Source organism: Nomascus leucogenys, chromosome 18 (genome assembly GCF_006542625.1).
Source record: "Nomascus leucogenys isolate Asia chromosome 18, Asia_NLE_v1, whole genome shotgun sequence".
NCBI classification, from domain to species: domain Eukaryota; kingdom Metazoa; phylum Chordata; class Mammalia; order Primates; family Hylobatidae; genus Nomascus; species Nomascus leucogenys.
In genome coordinates, this window is record NC_044398.1 from 49,085,296 (window position 1) to 49,112,406 (window position 27,111).

Genomic DNA, 27,111 nt, shown 5'->3' on the forward strand with positions numbered 1-27,111 from the left:
AAATGGTGCTCGGAAATGGGGAAATGATTCCTTATTTAATAAATGGTGCTGGCTAGCCATATGTAGAAAGCTGAAACTGTATCCCTTCCTTACACCTTATACAAAAATTAATTCGAGATGGATTAAAGACCTAAATGTTAGACCTAAAACCATAAAAACCCTAGAAGAAAACCTAGGCAATACCATTCAGGACATAGGCATGGGCAAGGACTTCATGTCTAAAACACCAAAAGCAATGGCAACAAAAGCCAAAATTGACAAATGGGATCTAATTAAATTAAAGAGGTTCTGCACAGCAAAAGAAACTACCATCAGAGTGAACAGGCAACCTACAAAATGGGAGAAAATTTTTGCAATCTACTCATCTGACAAAGGGCTAATATCCAGAATCTACAAGAACTCAAACAAATTTACAAGAAAAAAACAAACAACCCCATCGAAAAGTGGGTGACGGATATGAACAGACACTTCTCAAAAGAAGACATTTATGCAGTCAAAAGACACATGAGAAAATGCTCATCATCACTGGCCATCAGAGAAATGCAAATCAAAACCACAATGAGATACCATCTCACACCAGTTAGAATGGTGATCATTGAAAAGTCAGGAAACAACAGGTGCTGGAGAGGATGTGGAGAAATAGGAACACTTTTACACTGCTGGTGGGACTGTAAACTAGTTCAACCACTGTGGAAGTCAGTGTGGCGATTCCTCAGGGATCTAGAACTAGAAATACCATTTGACCCAGCAATCCCATTACTTGGTATATACCCAAAGGATTATAAATCATGCTGCTATAAAGACACATGCACACATATGTTTATTGCAGCACTATTCACAATAGCAAAGACTTGGAATCAACCCAAATGTCCAACAATGATAGACTGGATTAAGAAAATGTGGCACATATACACCATGGAATACTATGCAGCCATAAAAAAGGATGAATTCATGTCCTTCGTAGGGACATGGATGAAGCTGGAAACTATCATTCTCAGCAAACTATCCCAAGGACAAAAAACCAAACACCGCATGTTCTCACCCACAGGTGGGAATTGAACAATGAGAACACATGGACACAGGAAGGGGAACATCACACAACAGGGCCTGTTGTGGGGTGGGGGGAGAGGAGAGGGATAGCATTAGGAGATATACCTAATGTTAAACGACGAGTTAATGGGTGCAGCACACCAACATGGCACATGTATACATATGTAACTAACCTGCATGTTGTGTACATGTACCCTAAAACTTAAAGTATTAAAAAAAAAGAATAATTTGCTGATACATGATAAAACATAGATGAATCTTGAAAACACTACACTACGACCTCTTGTCTGGCATGTAAAGAGCTTAGAAGTCATCTGTTCCATTCACATAGTAAGAAAAAAGCTGACCAAACTTAGATCCATAGGAGAATTGAGGTCACAGAGCAAACCACTGCCCCCAACACTAAAGAAACAGATGAGTAGGTACAGAGAATCAAAATTTACTAGCACAGAAACTGTAAAAATTATAAAATATTTAGAAGGAAATATAACAAGAAGGGACAATGCCTTTTTCAAAAAAAATTGTAATTATAATTGTTGGCTACTTATAACGAGACCTGAAAAAAGTATTGAGACGTAGCAATATCATTTACTATATTAAAATATCAAATTCCAAAGCATATTTATATATACATGCATATATATTATATAATGCTATTAAAATCAGAAATTTTAAGAGCTAAAGAAATACATTTATATTTCATAAATAAATTCTAAAGATTGAAGATGAAGTGTTCAAGAACTAAAATGAAAAGAAACTGAACTCCTGTTGTAGAATATATACAAAACTCTGGATTAAAGAGTTAAGGCAAAAAAATACAATTTAAATTAGAAGAATAATTAGGAAAATATGTTTAACCATAATGATAGTAAGAATCATAGGAAGTCCTGAAGCTTAAAACTTAAAAGAAAAACATGTCAGATTACTCATTCTTACAGATGTCAATGGGAAAAGAGGTAAAAAATGATATCAAAAGAGAAGTAAAGAAGGGAATGCACTTGCAGTAGTGGCAGAGTAGTTCACATACAGCACAACTTCCACAGCTTTGTGTGTAACCACCAAATAAACCTTGAATTCTATCTCAAATCATGCACAGAAATCAAGATGAATCACATACCTAAATCTTAAATCCCAAAGTGTAAAGCACCTTAAAGCACACATAGGAGAATAAGTTTGTGACCTCAGTGATGGCAAATAAATTAGTAACCATTAAAGTAAGCTCGATAATTAGACTTGATCAAAATTAAAAACTTCGCACATAAAAAGACAGCATTAAGCAAACAAGCATGCTATGAATGGAGAAAAAGTGTTTTAATACATATAGCTTATAATAGATTTCCCTGCAGAATATGTAAAGAACTTTTACGTTAATATTAAAATGACAATCAAATAAAAGTTGAGTATATTTTTTCTAAAAGCAGATACACAAAAAGAAGGTATACAAAGGATACACAAATGATGAAAATGCATGTAAACAGTATTCACCATTAGTCATCAGTGAATAGCAAGTTAAAGCCACAGTGAGATACTCCTATTATACACACACACACACACAGACACACACACACGAGAATGGCTAAAGTTATAAAGTGACAATACCAAATGTTGATGAGAATGTGCAGTAACTCTTATTGCTGGTAAGAGTGTAAAATGGCACAACTACTTTGAAAAACAGTTTAGCAGTTTTTTCCTATAAGAAGTGTGTACTAATAGAACTTGATTAGAAAGGAGTATGAGGAAACGTTCTTAGAGTGATGGCAATGTTCTGTTACATAATCAAATTGTGGGTTACACAGCTGCAGGCATTGTCCAAACTCACCTGTTATAATAACTAAGATTCATTCCTCCATGTAAATTCAACTCCAGAATATTGAGCTCTAGTTATATGTTTGGTTTTCATCACTGTATGGCTTGGTAATCCTTTTTGTGCATTTTAAGTTTAAGCAAACAAGCAAACACATTAATGGTAACAGCCACCATGTTTTCCCATTATTGGAAAAGGTAAGTTTAAATATGGAAAGGGGAATGAGAAGATTAACCCTGTAGTATATTGAATTAGAGTTGAAAATATCTGCATGAAACTACAGGTTTATACAAACGCACACATCCTTTAGCTGTTTCTGCTCAGAGAACCTAAAAGCAATGACACATCGATAGGAATGAGCACATCTAGCACCCAAATCTTCATTTCTAAATATTATTCTTCATTAAAATAAATCAGGAATTCTTTAAAATGAGAATTATTCAATGGCTGACATAAATGGAAAATGCAAAATCATAAAACTTCTAGATGACAAATCTAGGTGTCCTTGGGTGTGTCAATGACTTTTTAGATATAACACCAAAGGCACAATCCATGAAAGAAATAATTGATAAGCTAGACTTCATTAAAATGAAAAATGTCTGCTCTGTAAAAACATTAAAAGAGAATAAGCCACAGAGAAAATATTTACAAAAGACATATCTGATAACTGTTATTCAATATATACAAAGTGTTCTTAAAACTTAATTATTTGAGAAAATGAACAAATCAATTTAAAAATAGTTGAGGGTACTCTGTGTTTTTTTAATGCCAACAATTTATTAAAAAAGACAAAACAAGCTGTGAAAATGTAGGTAAAAAGAGATTAAAGAGATTAGCCATCGAAGTAATTAATGGTACCAATGGATTGTTACAATCCATTATTGTTGAACAAAATAAAATCCATGAGCTCTGCTCATATGAAATTAAAAGAAGGAAGAAAAGGAGGTGGTGGTGAGGAAAGGAGAGAAAAAGGGAGAAGGAAGCAGAGGGAAGAAAAAGGAAAAGCTATTTCTTTCAATAGAATGGCAGCTGATAAAGGTAAAAAGAATGATCATGTTAGAAAATTGCAATAGATTTTTTAAAAAATTAATGGGTGAGTTTATAGGAAACTCACCCATAGATAAACTTACCCATAGACAGTCTCACCTTTAGAATAGTCTCACTCTTAAAGACTATTCACATAGTCTTTAAGTATCTTTCCCAAATTACCTATTACTTATAAAAGTAAAAAAAGTACTTTACAGTAGAGAAACATAATAGACACCATTACAATCTAATGATCAAAATTGCCATCACAATATTTTGAAAAAATATAACCCATTGAGAAGGACACAACATTACAGCTGGGATACTCCTCCCAAAGATGTATAACCTGAAAGTAACCATGAGAAAACTTCAGATAAAACCAAATTGAAAAATATTCTACAGACTAACTGGTGTTAAAAATATGAAGGTCAAGACACAAAAAGAAATATAAATTAACTATTCCAGATTAAGAGAGACTAAAAAAACACCACAAATTTAGTGCATGGTCCTAGATTCAATCCGAGTCCAAAAAAAATCTATAAAGGACATTATTATGACAAATGCAACTTGAAAATGGATTATGGATTAGATGGTAAGTTGAGTCAATGTTAAATTTCCTATTTTTGGTAATTGTGTTGTGATGATATATTATCATTTCTTAAGAAATACTAAAGTTTTATGGGTAAAGAGACATTATGTCTCTAAGTTACCCCTCTACAGTTCAGAAAAAATGTTTTATGTATTAAATATTTATCATGTTTATAAATATATGTACATAATGTTTATAATACATACATATACATATGAACATAAAAAACATTATAAAGCAAAAAGCACAGAATAAAACTGAATAAATTCTAGAAGGGATTGGAATCCCTTCTAGAATTCTTTCAGTTTCTCTGTAAACTTGAATTGATGGAAAAATCAAAAGATTTTTAAAACCCTATTATACAAAAAGCTTCTATGAAACAAAAAAAGGCAACTAACAGGAAAATGGGCAAAGAATATAAGTAGGCAATTCACAGAAGAAATTAAAATAGAAATAATAGTCTATTGTTACTAAATAGAAATAATTCTCATTAAAGATAAAACTGTGTGTTTATATTATTTTTAAAATTATTTTAAAAATTTTAGTAAAGCATACATTACATAAAGTTTACCATTTTAACCATTTTTAAGTGTACAGTTTAGTCGCGTTAAATACATTCACACTGCTATGCAACTATCATTACCATCTACCTCCAGAACGTTTTTTATCTTGCAAAACTGAAACTCTCCCCATTAAACATTAATTCCTTATCTCCTACCCCCAGTTCCTGGCAACCATCATTCTACTTTTTGTCTCTATAAATTTAGCTACTATAAGTACCTTATGTGAGTGTGATCATACATATTTATTTCTTTGTGGCTGGCTTATTTCACTTAGCATAATGTCTTCAAGATTCATCCACGTTGTAGTATGTGTTGGAATTTCCTTCCTTTATTCAACTGAATCATATTACATTGTATGTATATACCACATTTTTCTTAATTATTCATCCATCAGCTGACACTTGGGCTTCCTCTACCTTTTGGCTATTTTGACAAATGCTGCTATAAACACAGGTGTACAAATATTTGTTCCTGCTCTACTCTTTTGGGTATATAAATGAAAGTGGAATTACTGGATCATGTGGTAATTCTATTGTTAATTTTTTGAGAAATCACCATACTGTTCACCATAGAGGCTGTGTCATTTTCCACTTCTACCAGCAGTATATAAGGATTTGAATTTCTCCATATCCTTACCAACAGTTGTTATTCTCTTTCTTTCTCTCCTCTCCCCAACCCTCTCCTTTTTTCTTCTAATAATGGCCATCCAAATGAGTATGAAGTGGTATCTCATTGTAGTTTTGATTTGCATTTCCTTAAGGATTAGTGATGCCATTTTTATGTCTTCTTCAGAGAAACGTCTGTTTAGATTTTTTTGCCCATTTTATAATCAAGTTATTTGTTTTTGTGCTGTTGAGTTGTAAGTGTTCCTTATAAAATTAGGATATTAGCTCCTTATCAATTATATGGTTTGCAAATTTTTTTTTTTTTACCAGTCAGTAGGTTGCCTTTTCATTTTGTTAATTGTTTTCTTTGCAGTGTGGAAGGTTTTTCACTTGACACAGTCTTATTTATTTATTTATTTATTTTATTTTTTAGCCTGAGCTTTTGGTATAATATACAAAAAAATCACTGCCAAAGTCGGCATCAAGGATCTTTTCTCCTATGTTCTCTTCTAGGAGTTTTATAGTTTCAGGTCTTACATTTAGGTCTCCCATCCATTTTGAGTTGATTTTTGTGTATGGTGTAAGATAAAAATTCAATTATATTTTTTGCATATGGAAATCCAGTTTTCCTAGCACCATTTATTGAAGAGACTATTCTTTCCCCATTGCATATACCTGGAGTTCTGGAGTCCTTGTCAAAAATTAATTGATCATTGGGTCTGGTGTGGTGGGAGTTCAAGAACAGCCTTGGCAATGTAGCAAGATCCTGTCTCTACAAAAAATTTTAAAAATAGCTGAATGTGGTGGTGTGCACCTGTAGTCTTAGCAATTTGAAAGGCTGGGGCAGGACGATTGCTTGAATCCAGGAGTTAAAGGTGACAGTGAGCTATGATCATGCCACTGCATTCTAGCCCAAGTGACAAAGTAGGTCTCTGTCTCAACAACAAAAAAATAGTTTACCATAAACATTTGGATTTATTTCTGGTTTCTCTGTTCCATTGGTCTGTGTTTCTGTTTTTGTGCCATTACCATACGACTTTGATTACTATAGCTTTGAAATATAATTTTAAATCAGGACATGTAATGCCTCCAATTGTTTTTACTTTTTATCTGTAACTGCTTTGTCTATTCAGGGTTTTTCTTCGTGGTTTCATACAAATTTTAGGATTGTTTTCTATTTATGTGAATAATACCATTGGAATTTTGATTGGTATTTTGTTAAGTCTGTATTATTGCTTTGAGTAGTATGAACACAACAATGTTAATTATTCCCATCCATGAACACAGAATATTTTGCCATTTATTTGTGACTTCTTCAATTTCTTCCATCAATGTTTTCTAGTTGTCAGTGTGCAAATCTTTCACCTCCTTGGTTAAATTAATGCTTAGCTTTTTTATGCTATCATAAATGAAATTATTTCTTTTAAAGTTTCTTTTTCAGTGAGGTCATTATTTGTTTATAGAAATGTATCTGATTTTTGTATGTTGATTTTGTATCCTGCAAAGTTAGCACTTACGTAATGGAATCTTTAGGGTTTCCTATATATACGATCATGTTGTCTTCAAACAGAGTATTTTTCTTTCTGATTTGGTTGCAATCCAAATTTGTTTGATTGTCCTTGATAGTACTTCTAGTACTGTGTTGAACAAATAGAACTGGTGAGAGTGGACATTCCTGCCTTGTAGCTGATCTTAGTGAAAAAGTTTTAAGGTGTTCTCTGTTGATTATGATGTTAGCTGTGGGGTTTTTTTTTATTATTATATCTTAAGTTCTGGGGTACATGTGCAGAACGTGCAGGTTTGTTACATAGGTATACACGTGGTTTGCTGCACCCATCAACCCATCATCTACATTAGGTATTTCTCCTAATGCTATCCCTCCCCTAGCCCCCCAACCCCCGAAAAGCCCCAGTGTGTGATGTGCCCCTCCCTGTGTCCATGTGTTCTCACTGTTCAGCTCCCACTTATGAGTGAGAACATGCAGTGTTTGGTTTTCTGTTCTTGTGTAAGTTTGCTGTGAATGATGGTTTCCAGCATCATCCATGTCCCTGCAAAGGACGTGAACTCATTCTTTTTTATGGCTGCATAGTATTCCATGGTGTATATGTGCCACATTTTCTTTATCCAGTCTATCACTGATGGGCATTTGGGTTGGTTCCAAGTCTTTGCTATTGTAAATAGTGCTGCAATAAACATATATGTGCATGTGTCTTTATAGCAGAATGATTTATAATCCTTGGGGTATATACCCAGTAATGGGATTGCTGGGTCAAATGGTATTTATAGTTCTAGATTCTTGAGGAATCACCACAGTGTCTTCCACAATGTTTGAACTAATTTACAGTCCCACCAGCAGTGTAAAAGTGTTCCTATTTCTCCACATCCCCTCCAGCATCTGCTGTTTCCTGACTTTTTAATGATCGCCATTCTAACTGGCATGAGATGGTATCTCATTGTGGTTTTGATTTGCATTTCTCTAATGACCAGTGATGATGAGCTTTTTTTCATATGTTTGTTGGCTGCATAAACGTCTTCTTTTGAGAAGTGTCTGTTCATATCCTTTGCCCACTTTTTGATGGGGTTGTTTTTTTCTTGTAAATTTGTTTCAGTTCATTGTAGATTCTGGATATTAGCCCTTTGTCAGATGGATAGATTGCAAAAATTTTCTCCCATTCTGTAGGTTGCCTGTTCACTCTGATGATAGTTTCTTTTGCTGTGCAGAAGCTCTAGCTTAATTAGATCTCATTTGTCAATTTTGGCTTTTATTGCAATTGCTTTCGGTGTTTTAGTCATGAAGTCTTTACCCATGCCTATGTCCTGAATAGTACTGCCTAGGTTTTCTTCTAGGGTTTTTATGGTTTTAGGTCTTATGTTTAAGTCTTTAATCCATCTTGAGTTAATTTTTATATAAGGTGTAAGGAAGGGGTCCAGTTTCAGTTTTCTGCATATGGCTAGCCAGTTTTCCCAAAACCATTTATTAAATAGGGAATCCTTTCCCCATTGCTTGTTTTTGCCAGGTTTGTCAAAGATCAGATGGTTCTACACGTGTGGCATTATTTCTGAGGCCTCTGTTCTGTTCCATTGGTCTATATATCTGTTTTGGCACCAGTACCATGCTGTTTGGGTTACTGTGGCCTTGTAGTATAGTTTGAAGTCAGGTAGCATGATGCCTTCAGCTTTTTTTTTTTTTTTTTTTTTTTTTTTTTTTTTTTTTTTTTGCTTATGATTGTCTTGGCTATGCAGGCTCTTTTGGTTCCATATGAAATTTAAAGTAGTTTTTTACAATTCTGTGAAGAAAGTCAATGGTAGCTTGATCGGGACAGCATTGAATCTATAAATTCCTTTGGGCAGTATGGCCATTTTCACGATATTGATTCTTCCTATCCATGAGCATGGAATGTTTTTCCATTTATTTATGTCCTCTCTTATTTCCTTGAGCAGTGGTTTGTAGTTCTCCTTGAAGAGGTCCTTCACATCCCTTGTAAGTTGGATTCCTAGGTATTTTATTCTCTTTGTAGCAATTGTGAATGGGAGTTCACTCATGGTTTGGCTCTCTGTTTGTCTGTTATTGGTATATAGGAATGCTTGTGATTTTTGCACATTGCTTTTTTATCCTGAGACTTTGCTGAAGTTGCTTATCAGCGTAAGGAGATTTGGGGCCAAGATGATGGGGTTTTCTAAATATACAATCATGTCATCTGCAAACAGAGACAATTTGACTTCCTCTTTTCCTAAGTGAATACCCTTTATTTCTTTCTCTTGCCTGATTGCCCTGGCCAGAACTTCCAACACTATGTTGAATAGGAGTGGTGAGAGAGGGCATCCTTGTCTTGTGCCGGTTTTCAAAGGGAATGCTTCCAGTTTTTGCTCATTCAGTGTGATACTGGCTGTAGGTTTGTCATAAATAGCTCTTATTATTTTGAGATACATTCCATCAATGCCTAGTTTATTGAGAGTTTTTAACATGAAGCGCTGTTGAATTTTGTCAAAGGCCTTTTCTGCATCTATTGAGATAATCATATGGTTTTTGTCATTGGTTCTGTTTGTGTGATGGATTGCGTTTATTGATTTGTGTATGCTGAACCAGCCTTGCATCCCAGGGATGAAGCCGGCTTAATCGTGGTGGATAAGCTTTTTGATGTGCTGCTGGATTCGGTTTGCTAGTATTTTATTGAGGATTTTTGCATCGATGTTCATCAGGGATATTGGACTGAAATTTTCTTTTTTTCTATTGTCTCTGCCAGGTTTTGGTATCAGGATGATGCTGGCCTCATAAAATAAGTTAGGGAGGATACTCTCTTTTTCTATTGTTTGGAATAGTTTCAGAAGGAATGGTACCAGCTCCTCTTCGTACCTCTGGTAGAATTTGGCTGTGAACCCATCTGGTCCTGGACTTTTTTTGGTTGGTAGGCTATTAATTGCTGCCTCAATTTCAGAACTTGTTATTGGTCTGTTCAGGGATTCGACCTCTTCCTGGTTTAGTCTTGGGAGGGTGTATGTGTACAGGAATTTATCCATTTCTTCTAGATTTTCTAGTTAATTTGCATAGTGGTGTTTATAGTATTCTCTGATGGTAGTTTGCATTTCTGTGGGATCGGTAGTGATATCCCCTTTATCATTTTTTATTGCATCTATTTGATTCTTCTCTCTTTTCTTTTTTATTAGTCTGGCTAGTGGTCTATTTATTTTGTTGATCTTTTCAAGAAAACCAACTCCTGGATTCACTGATTATTTGAGGGGTTTTTCATGTCTCTCCTTCAGTTCTGCTCTGATCTTAGTTATTTCTTGTCTTCTGCTAGCTTTTGGATTTGTTCGCTCTTGCTTCTCTAGTTCTTTTAATTGTGATGTTAGGGTGTCAATTTTAGATCTTCTCTGCCTTCTCTTGTGGGCATTTAGTGCTATAAATTTCCTTCTACACACTGCTTTAAATGTGTCCCAGAGGTTCTGGTGTGCTCTGTCTTTGTTCTCATTGGTTTCAAAGAACATCTTTATTTCTGCCTTCATTTCGTTATTTATCCAGTAGTCATTCAGGAGCAGGTTGTTCGGTTTCCATGTAGTTGTGTGGTTTTGAGTGAGTTTCTTAATCCTGAGTTCTAATTTGATTGCACTGTGGTCTGAGAGACTATTTGTTATGATTTCCCTTATTCTGCATTTGCTAAGGAGTGCTTTACTTCCAATTAATTGGTCAATTTTAGAATAAGTGCAATGTGGTGCTGAGAAAAGTGTATGTTCTGTTGATTTGGGGTGGAGAGTTCTGTAGATGTCTATTAGGTCTGCTTGGTCCAGAGCTGAGTTCAAGTCCTGGATATCCTTGTTAATTTTCTGTCTCTCATTGATCTGTCTAATATTGACACGGGGGTGTTAAAGTCTCCCACTATTATTGTGTGGGAGTCTAAGTCTCTTTGTAGGTCTCTAAGAACTTTCTTTATGAATCTGGGTGCTCCTGTATTGGATGCACATATATTTAGGATAGTTAGCTCTTTTTGTTGCATTGATCCTTTTACCATTATGTAATGCCCTTGTCTCTTTTGATCTTTGTTGGTTTAAAGTCTGTTTTATCAGAGACTAAGATTGCAATCCCTGTTTTTTTTTTGCTTTCCATTTGCTTGGAAAATATTCCTCCATCAGCTGTGGATTTTTCATAGATGGCCTTTGTTATGTTGAGGAACTTTCCTTCTATACCTATACTATTAAAAGTTTCAATAAAGAAAGAATGCTGAACTTTGTCAAATGCTTTTTCTGTGTCAACTGGGATCATCATGGGGGATCATCTGAGATTATCCTATGAATGTGATGTATCACATTGACTAATTTACCCATGATCAACCAGCCCTACATGTCAGCAATAGATTCCACTTGCTCATGATGTTCAATTTTGTTGTTGTTTTCAATTAAGTTTGATAATGTCTAATTGTTGTTGTTGAATTCAGTTTGATAATGTTTAATTGAGCATTTTTGCATCAATGTTCATCAGAGATATTGCTCTGTAGTTTTCTTCTCCTATGGTGTCTTTCTCTGGCTTACGTCTCGAGGTGATGCTGGCCTCATAAAACGTGTTTGAAAATACTCCTTCTAGTGCTATTTTTTTTGGAAGAGTTTAAGAAGCACTGATAATTCTTCTGTGAATGTTTCGTAGGATTCAAATGTGAAGGTGTGAAGTTGTGAAGCCACCTCAAAAGGTTGTGACGCTTTTAATTACTTATTCAACCTTTTTATTTGGTATTTGTTTGTCTAAGCTTTTTATTTCTTCCTGATTTGATCTTGGTAGCTTATATTTTTTGAGGAATTTATTCATTTCCTTTAGGCTATCCAATTTGTTGGCATATAGTTTTTCATATTAGTCTCTTATGATCCTTTTAATTTCTTTGGTATCTACTATAATGTCTTCATTTTCATTTCTGGTTTTATTTGAGTTTTTCTCTTCTTTTCTTAGTTTGCCTAGCAAGAATTTTGTCTATTTTATTTTTTTCAAAAAAAGCAACTCTTGGTTTTATTGATTTTTTTCTATAGTTTTTCTATTCTCTATTAGATTTAATTCTGGTCTAATCTTTATTATTTCTTTCCTTCTGCAAACTTTGGCTTGTTTTTCTTTTTCCAACTCCTTGAGGCATAACATTAGGCTATTTATTTGGAATCTTTCTTCTTTAATAATGTGGTCATTTATTGCTATAATCTTCCCTCTTAGAATTACTTTTGTTGCTTCCCATAGATTTTGATACATTGTAATTCTATTGTCATTTGTCTCAATATATTTTTAAGTATTGCTTTTGATTTCTTCTTTGACCTACTGGTTGGTTGTTCAGGAGCATGTTTTAAAATTTCTACATATTTGTAAATTTTCAAGATTCCTTTTGTTTTTAATTTCTAATTTCATGCCATTGTTTTCAGAAATAGTATTAGGTATATTCTTGATCTTCTCGAATTTGTTAAGACTTGTTTTATGGCCCTAATATATGGTCTATCCTTAAGAATGTTCCATGTGCACTAGAAAAAAATGTATGTTCTGCTGCTGTTGGATGGAAAGTGCCGAAGGTCTTTAGTTTAATTAAGTTCTATTTGCTAATTTTTGTTTTTATAGTGGCTTCCTTGGGGAGACTGTCACCTGCAGATATTGTCTGCAGGTATTAGTTGGGCAAAGTGCAGTGGCTCTCGTTCTGGGTAGGCACAGTAGTGGAGTCCATTTCTCAGTGTAAAGGGCTTTAAAGATCCTTCTGTTCTAGTTTCCCCATAGTAGTAGATTTACCTGAAGGCATCTCTCTTGGTGTTGAGCCTGACACAGGCCAGAGGCAGCCAAGCAGTGCTGTGTTACAGGGAACAGGTGCTCAGAGTGGCTGTGGAGCTGGGGTCTGGGGTCAGTGTCTTGTTGAACTGCCAGGGCACCTGTGGTGTAGGTCCAGGTTTATTCTTTTAGGTATGGGTGAGGCAGCTCTCCCACAAGGCCAAGTACTGTGACTCTGAGGCACTTCCCAGTATCTCAGGCCCAGGATCAGGCATGTTGGTGACTCATCCTGGGCGTTAGGGTTCAGCAATGGCATGGCTCTGGGAAGGAAGAGGTTTTCCAGAGGTTTAGGCCCCAGTGAGCAGGGTACAGTTGCAATTCAGGCTACAGAACCAATAGGACACAGTGGCAATTCATGCACCAAGAACTCTAAGCCCTGGAGTAATGGGACACAGCAGTGGTGCAGGCTCTGTGAGGTCAGGTGCAGTGACAGCAAGGTCCAAGAATGATGGGGGCACATCTGTGGCTTTGGCCCTGGGGGGTGTGCAGCAGTGCAATGTTGGCTTCACTCCTAGGGAGGTGGGGCACCTCAGCAACTCAGGCTCTAGAGGGCTTTCCCAATCCAGGGAGGCAGGGTGCTGCGCATGTTCAGTCCAGAGGGTAGGGTGATCAGATCAGATTAGTGTTTCTCTACGAGGCTGGCCTATGCCTATTTTAAAATTGAGTTCTGTTGTTGTGATTGAGTTGTAGGAGGTCTCTACATATTCTGGATTATTAATACCTTATCAGATATGTGATTTAAAAATATTTTCTCCCATTCCGTGGTTTGCCTTTTTACTCTTGATATTTTCCATTGATGACTGAAAGTTTTTAATTTTGATAAATTCTAACATGTCTATTTTTTTTGGACAGTGTGTTTGGTATCATCCAAGAAGTCATTGCCAAATCCAATATATGGTTTTCTCCTATGTTTTCTTCTAACAGTTTTAAAGCATAGCTCTTAGTTTTAGGTTTTCAGTTTACTTTGAGTTAATTTTTGTATGTGTAAGATAAGGGCACAACGTCATTATTTTGCATGTGGATATCTAGTTTTCTCAGCATCATATGTTGTAAAGACTATTTTTTTCCATACCGATTAGTCTTAGCACTCTTGTAAAAAATCATTTGACTATATATGTGAGGGTTTATTTCTCAGCTCTCTATCCTATTCCATCAAACTATGTGTTTGTCTTTAGGCCAGTACCATACTGTTTTGGTTATTGTAGTTTTGCAGTAAGTTTTGAAATTATGAAGTGTAAGTCTTTCAATTTTGTTCTTTGTCAAGATTATTTTGACTATCAGGTCCCTTATAGGGACAGGGTCTCCAACTCCTGGTCCGTGGCCTGTTAGGAACTGGGCCACACAGCAGGAGGTGAGCAGTGGGTGAGCAAGGGAAGCTTCATCTGTATTTACAGCTGTTCCTCATTGCTGGCATTACCACTTGATCTCTGCCTCCTGTCAGATCAGTGGCAGCATTAGATTCTCAAAGGAGCACAAACCCTATTGTGAACTGCGTATGAGAGGGATCTAGGTTGTGTGCTCCTTATGAGAATCTAATACCTGATAATCATCACTGTCTCCCATCACCCCCAGATGGGACCACCTAGTTTCAGGAAAACAAGCTTAGGGCTACCACTGATCCTACATTATGGTGAATTGTATAATTATTTCATTATATATTACAGTGTAATAATAATAGAAATAAAGTGCACAATAAATGTAATGCTCCTGAATCATCCTAAAATCATTCCCCCACCACCATTCCATGGAAAAATTGTCTTCCACGAAACTGGTCCCTGCTGTCAAAAGGGTTGGGGACTGCTGCCTTAAGATTCTGTATGAATTAAAAAAAAAAAACTAACATTTTTCTGTAAAAAAAGTATTTGGGATTTCAATAGAGATTGCACTGAATCCTTAGATCACTTTGAATGGTACTGACATCTTAACAATATTATTTAATATTCTTAATATTTCCAATGCATGAAAAGTCTAGTTCTGGCTTAGGTGCTTGGAAATAGGCATTTTATGCATTTACTAGCAGAACTATTAGCTATAGTAATTTGAAACGTTTGCTAATATCTATTAAAATTAAAATGATATATACCTTTATTGCACCAACCTCACTTACATGTTCTTTTTTATAGAAATGCAATCACTGTGATATAAATATATATGAAAAATGGTATTTATTGCACCATTGCTTGTAGTGGCAAAAAACGATGATAAAATGTTATTCTGTAGAGGAATCGTTGAATAAATTAGGACGCATTCACATCATAGACTATCATGCAGCAGCTTAAAAATGTGACAGATGAAAGAAATTTCTATCAATTTACCTGGGTCAAAAGTGAGGAGGATATAAGCATATAAGCCTGTGGTTATTCAGAACCACAAACCACTGTTTACATATATATTTTTACTTGTTTGAAGAAAGGTTTGGGAAACTATGCCTCACTCATAAGATTGGTTGTTTGAAGGAGGAAGCCCAGAGGTTTGAGGTTGGTAAATAGAGACAATGAGAATATAGCATAAAGTTTTATTTCATATGTCTGTATTGTAGTGATTCTTTTACCTTTATAGGCAGGTTTTCCAATTGTATTGGTCACAGTAGGCAGAGTAAATTCAATAGTTTTTTGGTGTAAGGTAACAACTTTCGAATGCCCTAAAAAAAGGAGAACAGTGTTATTAAATTATGTGGTAAATTAAGTAATTTCAATTTTTAAAATGTTAAAATAAATCTTAGTCTTCTAAAACACAGTTTCCTTACCACTTTTTTTCAGTAATTTAGATAAAGCAGCTTACCTGACACAAATATTTTCTCTCTGATTTTTTTCTTGCCTGGTGTTTGATATTTATAAGAGTGCATTATAAGAGTACAAATCAAGAAAAAGAAAGACTAAAGCAAATTAACATAAGATCAGAAAACCAAATACCACATGTTTTCACTTACAAGAAGGTGTTAAACCTTGGGAAAGCATGGACATAAATACGGGAACAATAAACTGGAGATCTCTAGTGGGGAGAGAGAGAGGGTCACGGGCTGAAAAACTGCCTATTGGGCACTGTGCTCACTGCCTGGGTGATGGGACCAGTCATATCCCAAACCTCAATGTCATGCAATATACCCGTGTAACGAACCTGCTCACGTACCCCATGAATCTGAAATAAAAGTGAAAAATATGAAAACAAATAAAGACTAGAAAGGTCATAGATAAAAATGTCAGAGAACGAGCTTTTTTGCAGGACAGTAAAAAATGTGAATAATTAAAATGCAAATTTTTAGATAAAGTTTTTATCTCGATATGAAACATTATATCATTTTATTTAAAAAGAAGTTTATAGTCCCACAATGAGAAATCTAGTGCTATAATTAAGGAGGAGATACTAGAAATGCAATTGTAAAGATACATGTTTTGAACACTGCTAAAAACAAAACTATATAATTAAAACTAGTTTCAACACCTGCTTATTTGGAGGAAAAATGCTGACATTAAAAGCAGAAGGTGAAACATTTGAATGGTACTTTCTCAAAGTTAGTGAGTAAAATTTTACATTAATATGTTGACTTTCCTCAGTATATTTTTTGCACAGAAATGAAACATGCAGTTCTTCCATTCCTTAAGGCAAGTGTTTGCTTGAAAAATGTATATCTGCCATTATTTTTAGATTCAAAGGCCAAATGCTTTCATGAAAAATTTTAAAATATTTTATGCTATTATAGTTTTCATTCAATCCATAACAGAAGACCATTATTATTGCTCTCTAATCATAAAGCAAAAGTATAGATAATAGACTATTTAGACCATTTATTAATTTTATTCTCCTCTTTGTTTTCTTTAAGCATTATTATTACTGCTTATAATTAGTATATTCATCAAATAAAAGACTTGGGCTTAGAAAAAAACCCCAAATTATAGGAAAAACCAGGAGCTACATTAATGAAAAGCAGTGTTGTAGGTGATATGAATTAACAAGTGAACCCCAGATCAATTACATTTATCTAAAATATAATGAACAATGACTAACCCAGCTTGAGAAGCTATAAAAAGCTACGAGTTCCAACCAACAAAACTCTCCTTTTGAGTCCTAGCCTATCTTGTCAACTTTATTTTGTATCCACTGAAGCCCAGGATTTTGCTTATTATTTTAAACTTTCCTCTTTTGTCATATATAATTTCTGACCATTTTTTCTTCTAGCTCACTGGGAAAGAAAATGGATTTCACTTTCTTTGCTTACATTCATTTGCTTTTCCAGAAGCAAGTCCAAATATCTTTTTACTGTTTTCTTTTTCCTTTTATATTGCATGTAGTAAAAAAAAAAAAAATAAAAGTAATAGTCAACTTTCTGCATTTCCTATTGATTTTTTACTTAGAACCTTTATGGATAGAAAGTGCCACGGATGTGCAGAAGCTCTTTAGTTTAATTAGATCCCATTTGTCAATTTTGGCTTTCGTTGCCATTGCTTTTGGTGTTTTAGACATGAAGTCCTTGCCCAGCAAAAGAAACTACCATCAGAATGAACAGGCAACCTACAGAATGGGAGAAAATTTTTGCAACCTACTCATCTGACAAAGGGCTAATATCCAGAATCTACAATGAACTCAAACAAATTTACAAGAAAAAAACCAACAACCCCATCAAAAAGTGGGCAAAGGACATGAACAGACACTTCTCAAAAGAAGACATTTATGCAGCCAAAAAACACATGAAGAACTGCTCATCATCACTGGCCATCAGAGAAATGCAAATCAAAACCACAGTGAGATACCATCTCACACCAGTTAGAATGGCCATCTTTAAAAAATCAGGAAACAACAGGTGCTGGAGAGGATGTGGAGAAATAGGAACACTTTTACACTGTTGGTGGGACTGTAAACTAGTTCAACCATTGTGGAAGTCAGTGTGGCGATTCCTCAGGGATCTAGAACTAGAAATACCATTTGACCCAGTCATCCCATTACTGGGTATATACCCAAAGGACTATAAATCATGCTGCTATAAAGACACATGCACACGTATGTTTATTGCAGCACTATTTACAATAGCAAAGACTTGGAACCAACCCAAATGTCCAACAACGATAGACTGGATTAAGAAAATGTGGCACATATACACCATGGAATACTATGCAGCCACAAAAAATGATGAGTTCATGTCCTTTGTAGGGACATGGATGAAACTGGAAAACATCATTCTCAGTAAACTATCGCAAGTACAAAAACGCAAACACCGCATGTTCTCACTCATAGGTGGGAATTGAACAATGAGAACTCATGGACACAGGAAGGGGAACATCACACTCCGGGGACTGTTGTGGGGTTGGGGGAGGGGAGAGGGACAGCATTAGGAGATATACCTAATGCTAAATGACGAGTTAATGGGTGCAGGAAATCAACATGGCACATGGATACATATGTAACAAACCTGCACATTGTGCACATGTACCCTAAAACCTAAAGTATAATAATAATAATAAAAAAAAAAGAAAGTGCCACGGATATTTATTTTAGAGCACAGAATAAATCAAAGAAAAATCATTTACATTCTTTAAAAGGTTCAAACTCTCAGGAGGCTGAGGTGGGAGAATTACTTGAACCCAGAAGGCAGAGGTTGCAGTGAGCCAAGATCATGCCACTGCACTCCAGCCTGGGCGACAGAGCAAGACTCTGTTTATAAAAAAATAAAAAGTAAAAAAATTCAAACTCAATTAACTGTAGAAAATGTACTAGGGTGATAATTATATAATGATGCCTCTGGAGTGATAGATAAGAATCGAATCTTAGTTCTTAGATATTAATGGAGTTAAAAGCCTAGGTAGATGATAATGAAGGGAAGGGAAAAACTAAACATATGATTTATTTTTCTTCTCATCTATCCTTATGTTGTCTTTCTATTGTATGCTCTCCCTGGGGTTCAATAAAAGAGGGATATATAAATATAAGAAAGAGATTATAAAATGAGTTTATCTCAGTCATCCACAAAATCTACAGTAGTGAACAAGACAGCAAGGTGGAGAACAGAAATGGAGCTCCAATTTAGTCATAATAGAGAAGAGGAAGAGAAATGCCAGGGACACTACTCATTGCTAAGAATGAACAAATGTTAGACAAACTTAACTCACAATTTACTTTCATTTATGTTTTGCCAAACTGTTATATGACTAAAGCTATTACAACTTGGTTATTTACATTTAGTTATAGCTTTATTTTAAAAATCACACTGTACACTAAAAATATTAAAAATTACCTGAAGGGAGTTGATTCAGTAAAGGAAGGTGGATGTCTTTAGAAAAGCTTGAACCAGCCCTATATGTTCTATAAATTGCTTTTGAAGGTGCAATCACATAGGGTGAAGAGTACTCATAAGTTTCCTCTAGAAAAATTTGGAAAATATGTTAGCCATACAATAGATGACATTTGTAATTATTTTTAATACTCACATAGTATATATGCACACAACATCAAAGCATCTAAGTATATAAAGCAATCATTTAAAAAAACTGAAAGGATACATAGACTGCAACAAAATTTCAATATCCCCTACTATTGAACAAGAGACAGGTCATCCAGATAGAAAATAAATAAACACTGGACTTGAACTACACATAAGATAAAGCATATTTATCAGACGATTACACAATGTTCTATCCTACAGTAACAGGATACACATTCTTCTCAAGTGCACAAAGAACATTCTCCAGAATAGATCATATGTTAGGCCACAAAAGAGGTCTTAACAATGTAAGATCAAAATTACATCAAATATCAACTAGATATCAGTAACAGGAGAATAAAAAGAAAATTAATAAATCTTTGAAACATTAAACAATATGCTCCTGAAGAACTATTGTGTCAAGAAGGAAATTAAAAAGGGAAATTTAAATATATCTACAGACAAAAGAAAATAAAAACGTAACATACAAAAACTTCTGAGATGCGGCAAAAGTAGTCCTAAGAGGAAAGTTTATAGCATTAAATGTCTACATCATAAAAGAAGAATCAAATAAACAACCTAAAATTACACTTCACAGAAGTAGTAAAAGCAGAACTAAGCATAAATCTACCAGAAGAAAAAAAAATAAAGATCAAAGCAGAAATAAAGAAAACAGAGACTAGAAATGATCAATTCCATTTGCCCCAGTCTGCATTCCATTCTGGTATCCTCCAATATCCTGGTTCATTTATTTTTTCATGTATGTTTTTACTGAGAAAATTATAATGCTATTGAAGGGTGAAATAGGTGACCTTATTGTATGGATTACTGACTGCCATATTTGCCTTCATTTCTCCCTGCTTTTTGTTAATGGGAGTGTCTTCTGTGCTCTGTCCCTGTCTCACCACTGTTACATTGCGTGTGTGTGTGTGTGTATGTGTGTTGTGAGAGACAAGTGACATTTCAAAAAAAAATCTCTGTATCAAAAGAAGCCATATCATAGAAGCTGCCTCTGAAAATGATTATATATCACAATATCGTGGTCTGTGGCACTGATGCCAAAATCGGATAAGAATTTGTGGGGTCCTGGGAAGAGCTGATTCTATTTTGCGTGTGGGAGGGCCATGAATATTCTCAATCAGCAGGAACACTGTGGTGGATTGATTTCAGTGATGGTCTCTGTGTTCTTGCCTACTTGTATTGATGTTCTTCCATACTAACTCTGGTCCTAGTTATACGACTTTGGTGAATATGACAACAGTAAACGAATGTGAGCAGAGTCTTCAAAACTGCTCATACATTGAGGCTTGCCCTCATGCTGCTCTTAGAACTTGAAGACTCCTAGTTAGTTGGTTGGATGATGAGAAACGTGCAGCCAAGTCACCTCCTGGGCCAGTTTTTAAGTTTAGCCGCCAAACCACCCTTCTACATTCTGCTTTATGATACTGGATCTGGGATTCTGCAGACCACATTTTTGCTTTGCAAAGTGGCTCCAAGGTAGGCCGTGCAAGATAGGATAGATAGAGGAAACCTGCAAATTTGGAGGAAACAGGACAGACTTGTTCTTCTCATTTTGTTCCTGGTGGGCTTTGAGAGCTTCCTGTCTCTTTTCAGTTTCTGTGAAGAACATCCTGGTATTGTTTCCTTATCCCAAAAGTAGCAATTCCTCCCATGGCAACAAAGAGTTTGCATTTTTTTCCACCATTTGCAGAACCAGTTTTATTATTCCTCCCCACTTACAAACTAGCAGTAGATGGCCAGTGCCCACCCCTTCAGAAGTATGGATCCAAGGTCCTGCCTGCAGAATCAGGGACACTAGCATCATCCAATCTATACCCTATGCAGAGGTCTCCTTCAGTTCTGGGTATGGCAATTTCTTTCTGTAATTGCTTCCTCCATGTAACCTTAGAATTCTTTTAATACTTTCAGTTACCAAGTTAACAACTTTATACTTTTAGTCATCTACTTTTTACATTCTTGCTTTCTCTTTTATTTATTTATTTATTTATTTTTTTGAGATGGAGTCTTGCTCTTTCGCCATGCTGGAGTGCAGTGGCGTGATCTCGGCTCACTGCAACCTCCACCTCCTGGATTCAAGCGATTCTCCTGCCTCAGCCTCCCAAGTAGCTGGGACTACAGGCGTGTGCCACCATGCCCAGGTAATTTTTGTATTTTTAGTAGAGACAGGGTTTCACCATGTTGGCCAGGATGGTCTCTATCTCTTGACCTCGTGATCTGCCTGCCTCAGCCTCCCAAAGTGCTGGGATTACAGGCGTGAGCCACCGCGCCGGTCCCTCTTGCTTTCTTTTTGAACAATCAGTGAAGTTTCTATTTACTGAATGGGCCCACTCTATACACCATTGTCTCAAACAACAGCCAGCCAACTGCTATACATGTGGGTTAATTGATAATTTGACCAAAAATGCATAAGTTAGCCCAGCCAAGACAATCATCAGTTACCTAAGTGGTTACTGTTTTATGCTTTTTTAAGTTTTAGGGTAGATATGGAGTAGTAAAACACTAACAAATATGAAAATAAAAATTAAAATAAGAGTGAGATATAATTTAGTAACTTTCAGATGGGTATAAATGAAAAAAAAAAAAAACCCAGCAATCCATATTGCAGACAGTTACACACAGAAGAGAATTTTCCCCAAAGATTGCTGATGAAAATGTTAATTTTAATTGCCCTTTAGGAAAGCAATCTGGAAATATCATTTAACAATAAAAATCCATGTATACTTTCATAAGAAATCTCAACCCTAAAAAGTCAATGCTCTTTAGTAGAATGATTGAATAAAGTGTTCTTACTATGAAGTATCATGCTGCCAATAAAAAGGATGAATTAAAACCATTTTATTTTTACGCTTGTAAGAATTTTCCTAAGATATTTCTGAAAAAAAAGTAAGATGCAAAAAGAGTAAATGAAAAAGCATACTTTAAAACTATTCTAGGTAATCAGATACTGAATTCATATCTTCATATAATTCTTTACCTTTATTTTCAAAGAGTGATAAATTGATCACTTTTGTTGGGAATTTACTTGGTGTAATGCTCCTAGTAAAGACACCTTCTTGACGTTGTATGGACATATCTTTGTTTTTAAATAAGTTCACATCTAAAATAAAATTTTAAAAGAAAAAGTGCATGAATACTCTTGACTATTCACACACTAACCCCCAAGTCCATGTATTTGTCTTTATTTCTGCCTTGGTAATTTTTCTTCCCACATTTGATTAAATGGCCACTTGTCTATTACTTAAATTTCTGTGTAGTCTCTTATCATTTTCTCTTTCTTGTCTTTGTTCTGCATTCTGTGACAGTATCTTCCTTAATTTCAACCTTTATCCCAACTTCATTTTACTTTGAGCAAATGTTCATTTCTATAATTGATCCGTAGTCTACATTTAAAAGGATACATTTAGAAAGATAGTTTTGGAGGTCAGAGGTCTATGTATAAGCTACTGGATCCCCCCTGCCCCAATTGAACCAATGTTTATTAGATTTATTTTTCATAAATCCTATTGCTATAAAAGTAACATGGATTATTGTAGAAAACATTTATTTAAACAGAGAATTATAAACCTCATATTTTTTAAAATCATTGTCTAGAGGTTTTAAAACTTTCTAGCTAATTTCCCATTGATAATACGAGAGTTTAATTATATGAGAAAATTCATGAAGACATTTGCCCATGAAATATTAACATATAGGTACTGTTATCATTAAAGATTCATACTTAAACCCCAGAGAAGATAACTAAACTGTAAATATTAGACTTAAAATTATTATTCTTACCATAGTGAGTCCTTAGTTGTGTCTTTATCTCACCAATTGTTTTACTTGAACCAATGGCATTTGTCAAGGGTTCTACATCAGTCTCTATAGACATAAAACACATTTCAAAACACTTTGTAAGGTATCCATTTATGTTACATATGTATTTTAGTTCTTTTTTCTTTTGAAATTTCTTTTTCTTTTCTTTTCCTTTTTTTTTAGAGACAGGATCTTGTTCTGTCACTCAGGCTGGAGTGCAGAGGTGTGAACATGGCTCACTGCAGCTTCAACCTCCTGGGCTCAAGTGGTCCCCCTGCCTTGGCCTCTCCAAGTAGCTGGGACTACAGGTGTGCAACACCATGCCTGGCTAATTTTTGTATTTTTTGTAGAGACAGGGTTTTGCCGTGTTATCTTTTGAAATTTCTATATTATTTGCTGATATCTCTGTTACCTTCCTTTTCTTCCTTAAGAATAATTTCCTTTAACTCTAAGAACACACTTATAATAAGTGCTTTGAGGTTTCTTTGGCTAGGTCCAACACCTGGGACTTCACGAACAATTACTGTGGCATGCCCTTTTCCCTGGTGCAGGTCACACTTCACTGTTTCTTTGCATGTTAATAATTTTTGCTCAAGATTTGACAGTTTCCATAGTATATTGTAGCATCTCCAGATACTGATTTCCTCCTCCTCTATCTGGGGCTTGTCATTGTTCTCTCCTTATTTATTTGCATAGCGATCTGACTGGGCTATTGTACTAAAGTCTCTTGCCTGTGGTGTGAAGTGCTACTGCTGCTCTCCAAGGGGCAGAGCCTTGAACATGCATCCAGTACCTTGGATAACATTGGTTTCAGAGGGCCGGCTTCGAATGTGTCTCTTTACCTTATTTCTCTGTTAAGCTGTCTGCCTCTTTTTGTATCACACCAGAGATCAAAGAAAATTGTATAACTACATAACACCCTTATACCAAGACAAAAGCCAGTAATGTAATCTCTGAATTATGTAACACAAATAAAGTACTGTATTGCAGGTGAGATTTTATAAATTTGCCTGACATTTTTATCAAACAGAGGGAATGGATAACCAGTGAAATAATTATGTGTTATACTCCTCTTGTCATCGCAGTCTTCAGCTAGCCTTTCTGTTTTTGCCTTTCTGCTTTTGCTAATTAAACACCACTTTTCAGAAACAAAAGTTAGTAGAATAGCTTTGGAAATGCCTACACTGAGACGACTCTAAGGTAATTATAACACTGAATTTTTATGCATTACTTTTCAAATGGATGAGTTTTAAAACCAATAATATGCTAATGTTCCACTGATAGTAAATGCTAGAGCTTAATTAAAGGATATTCATGATGAATTTTACCTATGTAACACTAACATGTAGGCACTATTGTCATTAAATGTCTATACTTAATTTAACTCAGGGAACATAAATAGGTCACAAATATTAGACTCAAAAATTCTTTTTCTTACCCTGGTGACTCTTTAATTGTGCATTCATTGGTCCCTTTATTATATCTCTTCCAATAGCATCTTTTAAGAGTTCTTTATCAGTCTCTATAGAATTAAACAGATTTCAAAATACTTTATAAGGTAAACATTACCATACATGTGTATGCATGTGTGTTTAACTAATTATAGAAGGCTATTCATGAAGAATTTTATCAATGTAACACTATGATATAGGTACCTATATAATAATAACATGTAGACACTGTTGTCATTAAAGGTCTATACTTAATTTAACTCAGGGAACATAAATAGGTCACAAATATTAGACTCAAAAATTCTTTTTCTTACCCTGGTGACTCTTTAATTGTGCATTGATGGTCCCTTTATTATATGTCTTCCAATAGCATCTTTTCCTATGGAAAGTACTATGATACAGGTACTGTTGTCATTAAAGGTCTATACTTAATTTAACTCAGGGAATATAAATAAGCCTAAATATTAGACTTAAACAATTCTTTCTCTTACCTCGGTGACTCTTCAGTTGTGTAATGATTGGCCCTATTATTATACCTCTTCCAATAGCATCTGCCAAGAATTCCTTATCAGTCTCTATTGAAATAAAACAGATTTCAATATATTTTACAAGGTAAACATTACCATACCTCTGTGTGTGTCTGTGTGTGTGTGTGTGTGTGTGTAGGTGTGTTTAATTATGGAAGGATATTCATGAAGAATTTTACCTGTGTAATACCAACATATAGGTACTATTGCCATTAAATGTCCACACTTAATTTAACTCCAGGAATATAAATAAACCGTAAATATTAGTCTTGAAATTGTTTTTTCTTACCTGGGTGACTTTTTAATCGTGTCTTGGTTGACTCTTTCATTAGACCTCTTCCAATAGCATAGGCAAAGAAGTTCTTATCAGTCTCTACAGAAATAAAACAGAGAGGGCCAGCATCTTTTGTAAGATTATCATTACCATACTTGTGTGTGTGTGTGTTTAATTATAGGAAGATATTCATTTAGAATTTCACCTATATAATACTAACGTATTGGTACTATTGTCATTAAAGGTCCATACTAATTTAACTCCAGGAATATGAATAAACCATAAATATTAGTCTTGAAAAATTTTTTTTTACCTGGGTGACATTTAAATTGTGTTTTAATTGACCCCTTTATTATACCTCTCCCAATAGCATCTGCTAAGAGTTCCTTATTAGTCTCTATAGAAATAAAGCAGATTTCAATATATTTTATAAGGTAAACATTTTATGTGTGTGTGTGCATGTGTAGTGCACATGTGAGTTTTTATTATTATAGTAGAAGAGTCACAATATGTCTTATCGCAGTAAGCATCACAAAACAGAATTTGAAGGGCTATTAGAAATCATATAAGCCTATCATATTGAAGTTCAGAGATGCTTCATGATTTGAACAAGACCACATCAAGATAATGACAAAATTGATGCACAAACCGACACTTCATAATTCCTTAACCAGTGACTTTACCATATAATGCATCTCTTATGCAAACTACAATTATCCTAGAAAGTTTATGATGATAATATAACTTTAAATTTTACACCAAGAGCACTATCTACTGTGGGATGTACCTGGTGAGATAAAATATAACATTTTTAAAAATAGGTCAATTTGCAAACTATGGTCTCCACAGTCACAGAGAGTTATTGTGGGGCAAAGTACTTTGATTTGTTCATAAGGACTTCATATCATTTCTAAGATTTGTAACTATAAATCAAGTATGTATCAATAATGTAGAAAAATAATTAGATATTTTGTGGAATATGAAAATGTGACTTTCATATCTTCTTGAGTTTGTAGACTTTGTAGCTGGGGAGGACGAAGTAAGTAAACTTGTAGTAGCATAAGCATTGAGATTGCATTCCTTTCCACTGGAGTTTTTATGTGATTTGAATTTTTTGCTAGATTTGAAAACTACTGACTAGGTCATATAACAGGAAAAATACATGAAAGTTATGAAAGGAGAGTTCATACTGAACAGGGACAATTAGAATGGGAGACTTGGGTCAACTGGTGAACCTAATATTTTGTGAAAGAAAGTTGTTTATAGCAGACTATATGACTAAAGTTGGAAACCTATAATGACCCAGATACCATAGAGTGGAAGTTTTGCTCTGAAGAAATGTCTCAGCTCTTGAATAAATGTTAAGTATTACAGTGTAACATTTGAAGCCCAAATATACCACCAGTGAAATCTAAACCAAAGTATGGACCAGCTGAGGCATCATTACCAAAATGAACCGAGACACATAAGAACGTATTTTCCATAAGTACACAGCTATATTTTGTGAACATAAGCAGATCTATAGAAACATTAAAAAAGGGAATATGAGCAGTCATATAGCCTCTCCGATTATTACTCCAACTAGCACACATAAGAAGGAATGGTTCATTTCAAGTGAGTATGCAAAGATTCTTAGATAAGCAGGGAGGCAATGAAAAGAGCATTTTAGGGGAGATAAGGTTAAGAGAATCTGTGCTAAAGTAATTTACAATCTA

The 27,111-nt window shown here is 34.9% G+C and overlaps 1 protein-coding gene across 1 annotated transcript in view; it reads right to left on the reverse strand.

The window, feature by feature from the left end:
• Nucleotides 1-27,111, reverse strand: part of LOC100596705 (coiled-coil domain-containing protein 7) — a 204,774-nt gene that overhangs the window by 13,371 nt on the left and 164,292 nt on the right. Inside the window, exons 10-16 of the mRNA XM_030798646.1 lie at nt 25,087-25,170; nt 24,583-24,666; nt 23,127-23,210; nt 22,324-22,446; nt 19,143-19,268; nt 15,468-15,557; nt 2,870-2,927 (exon numbers count right to left, since the gene is read on the reverse strand). Of these exons, the coding sequence (XP_030654506.1) occupies nt 2,870-2,927; nt 15,468-15,557; nt 19,143-19,268; nt 22,324-22,446; nt 23,127-23,210; nt 24,583-24,666; nt 25,087-25,170 (649 nt within the window). The remainder of the gene's footprint in view (nt 1-2,869; nt 2,928-15,467; nt 15,558-19,142; nt 19,269-22,323; nt 22,447-23,126; nt 23,211-24,582; nt 24,667-25,086; nt 25,171-27,111) is intronic.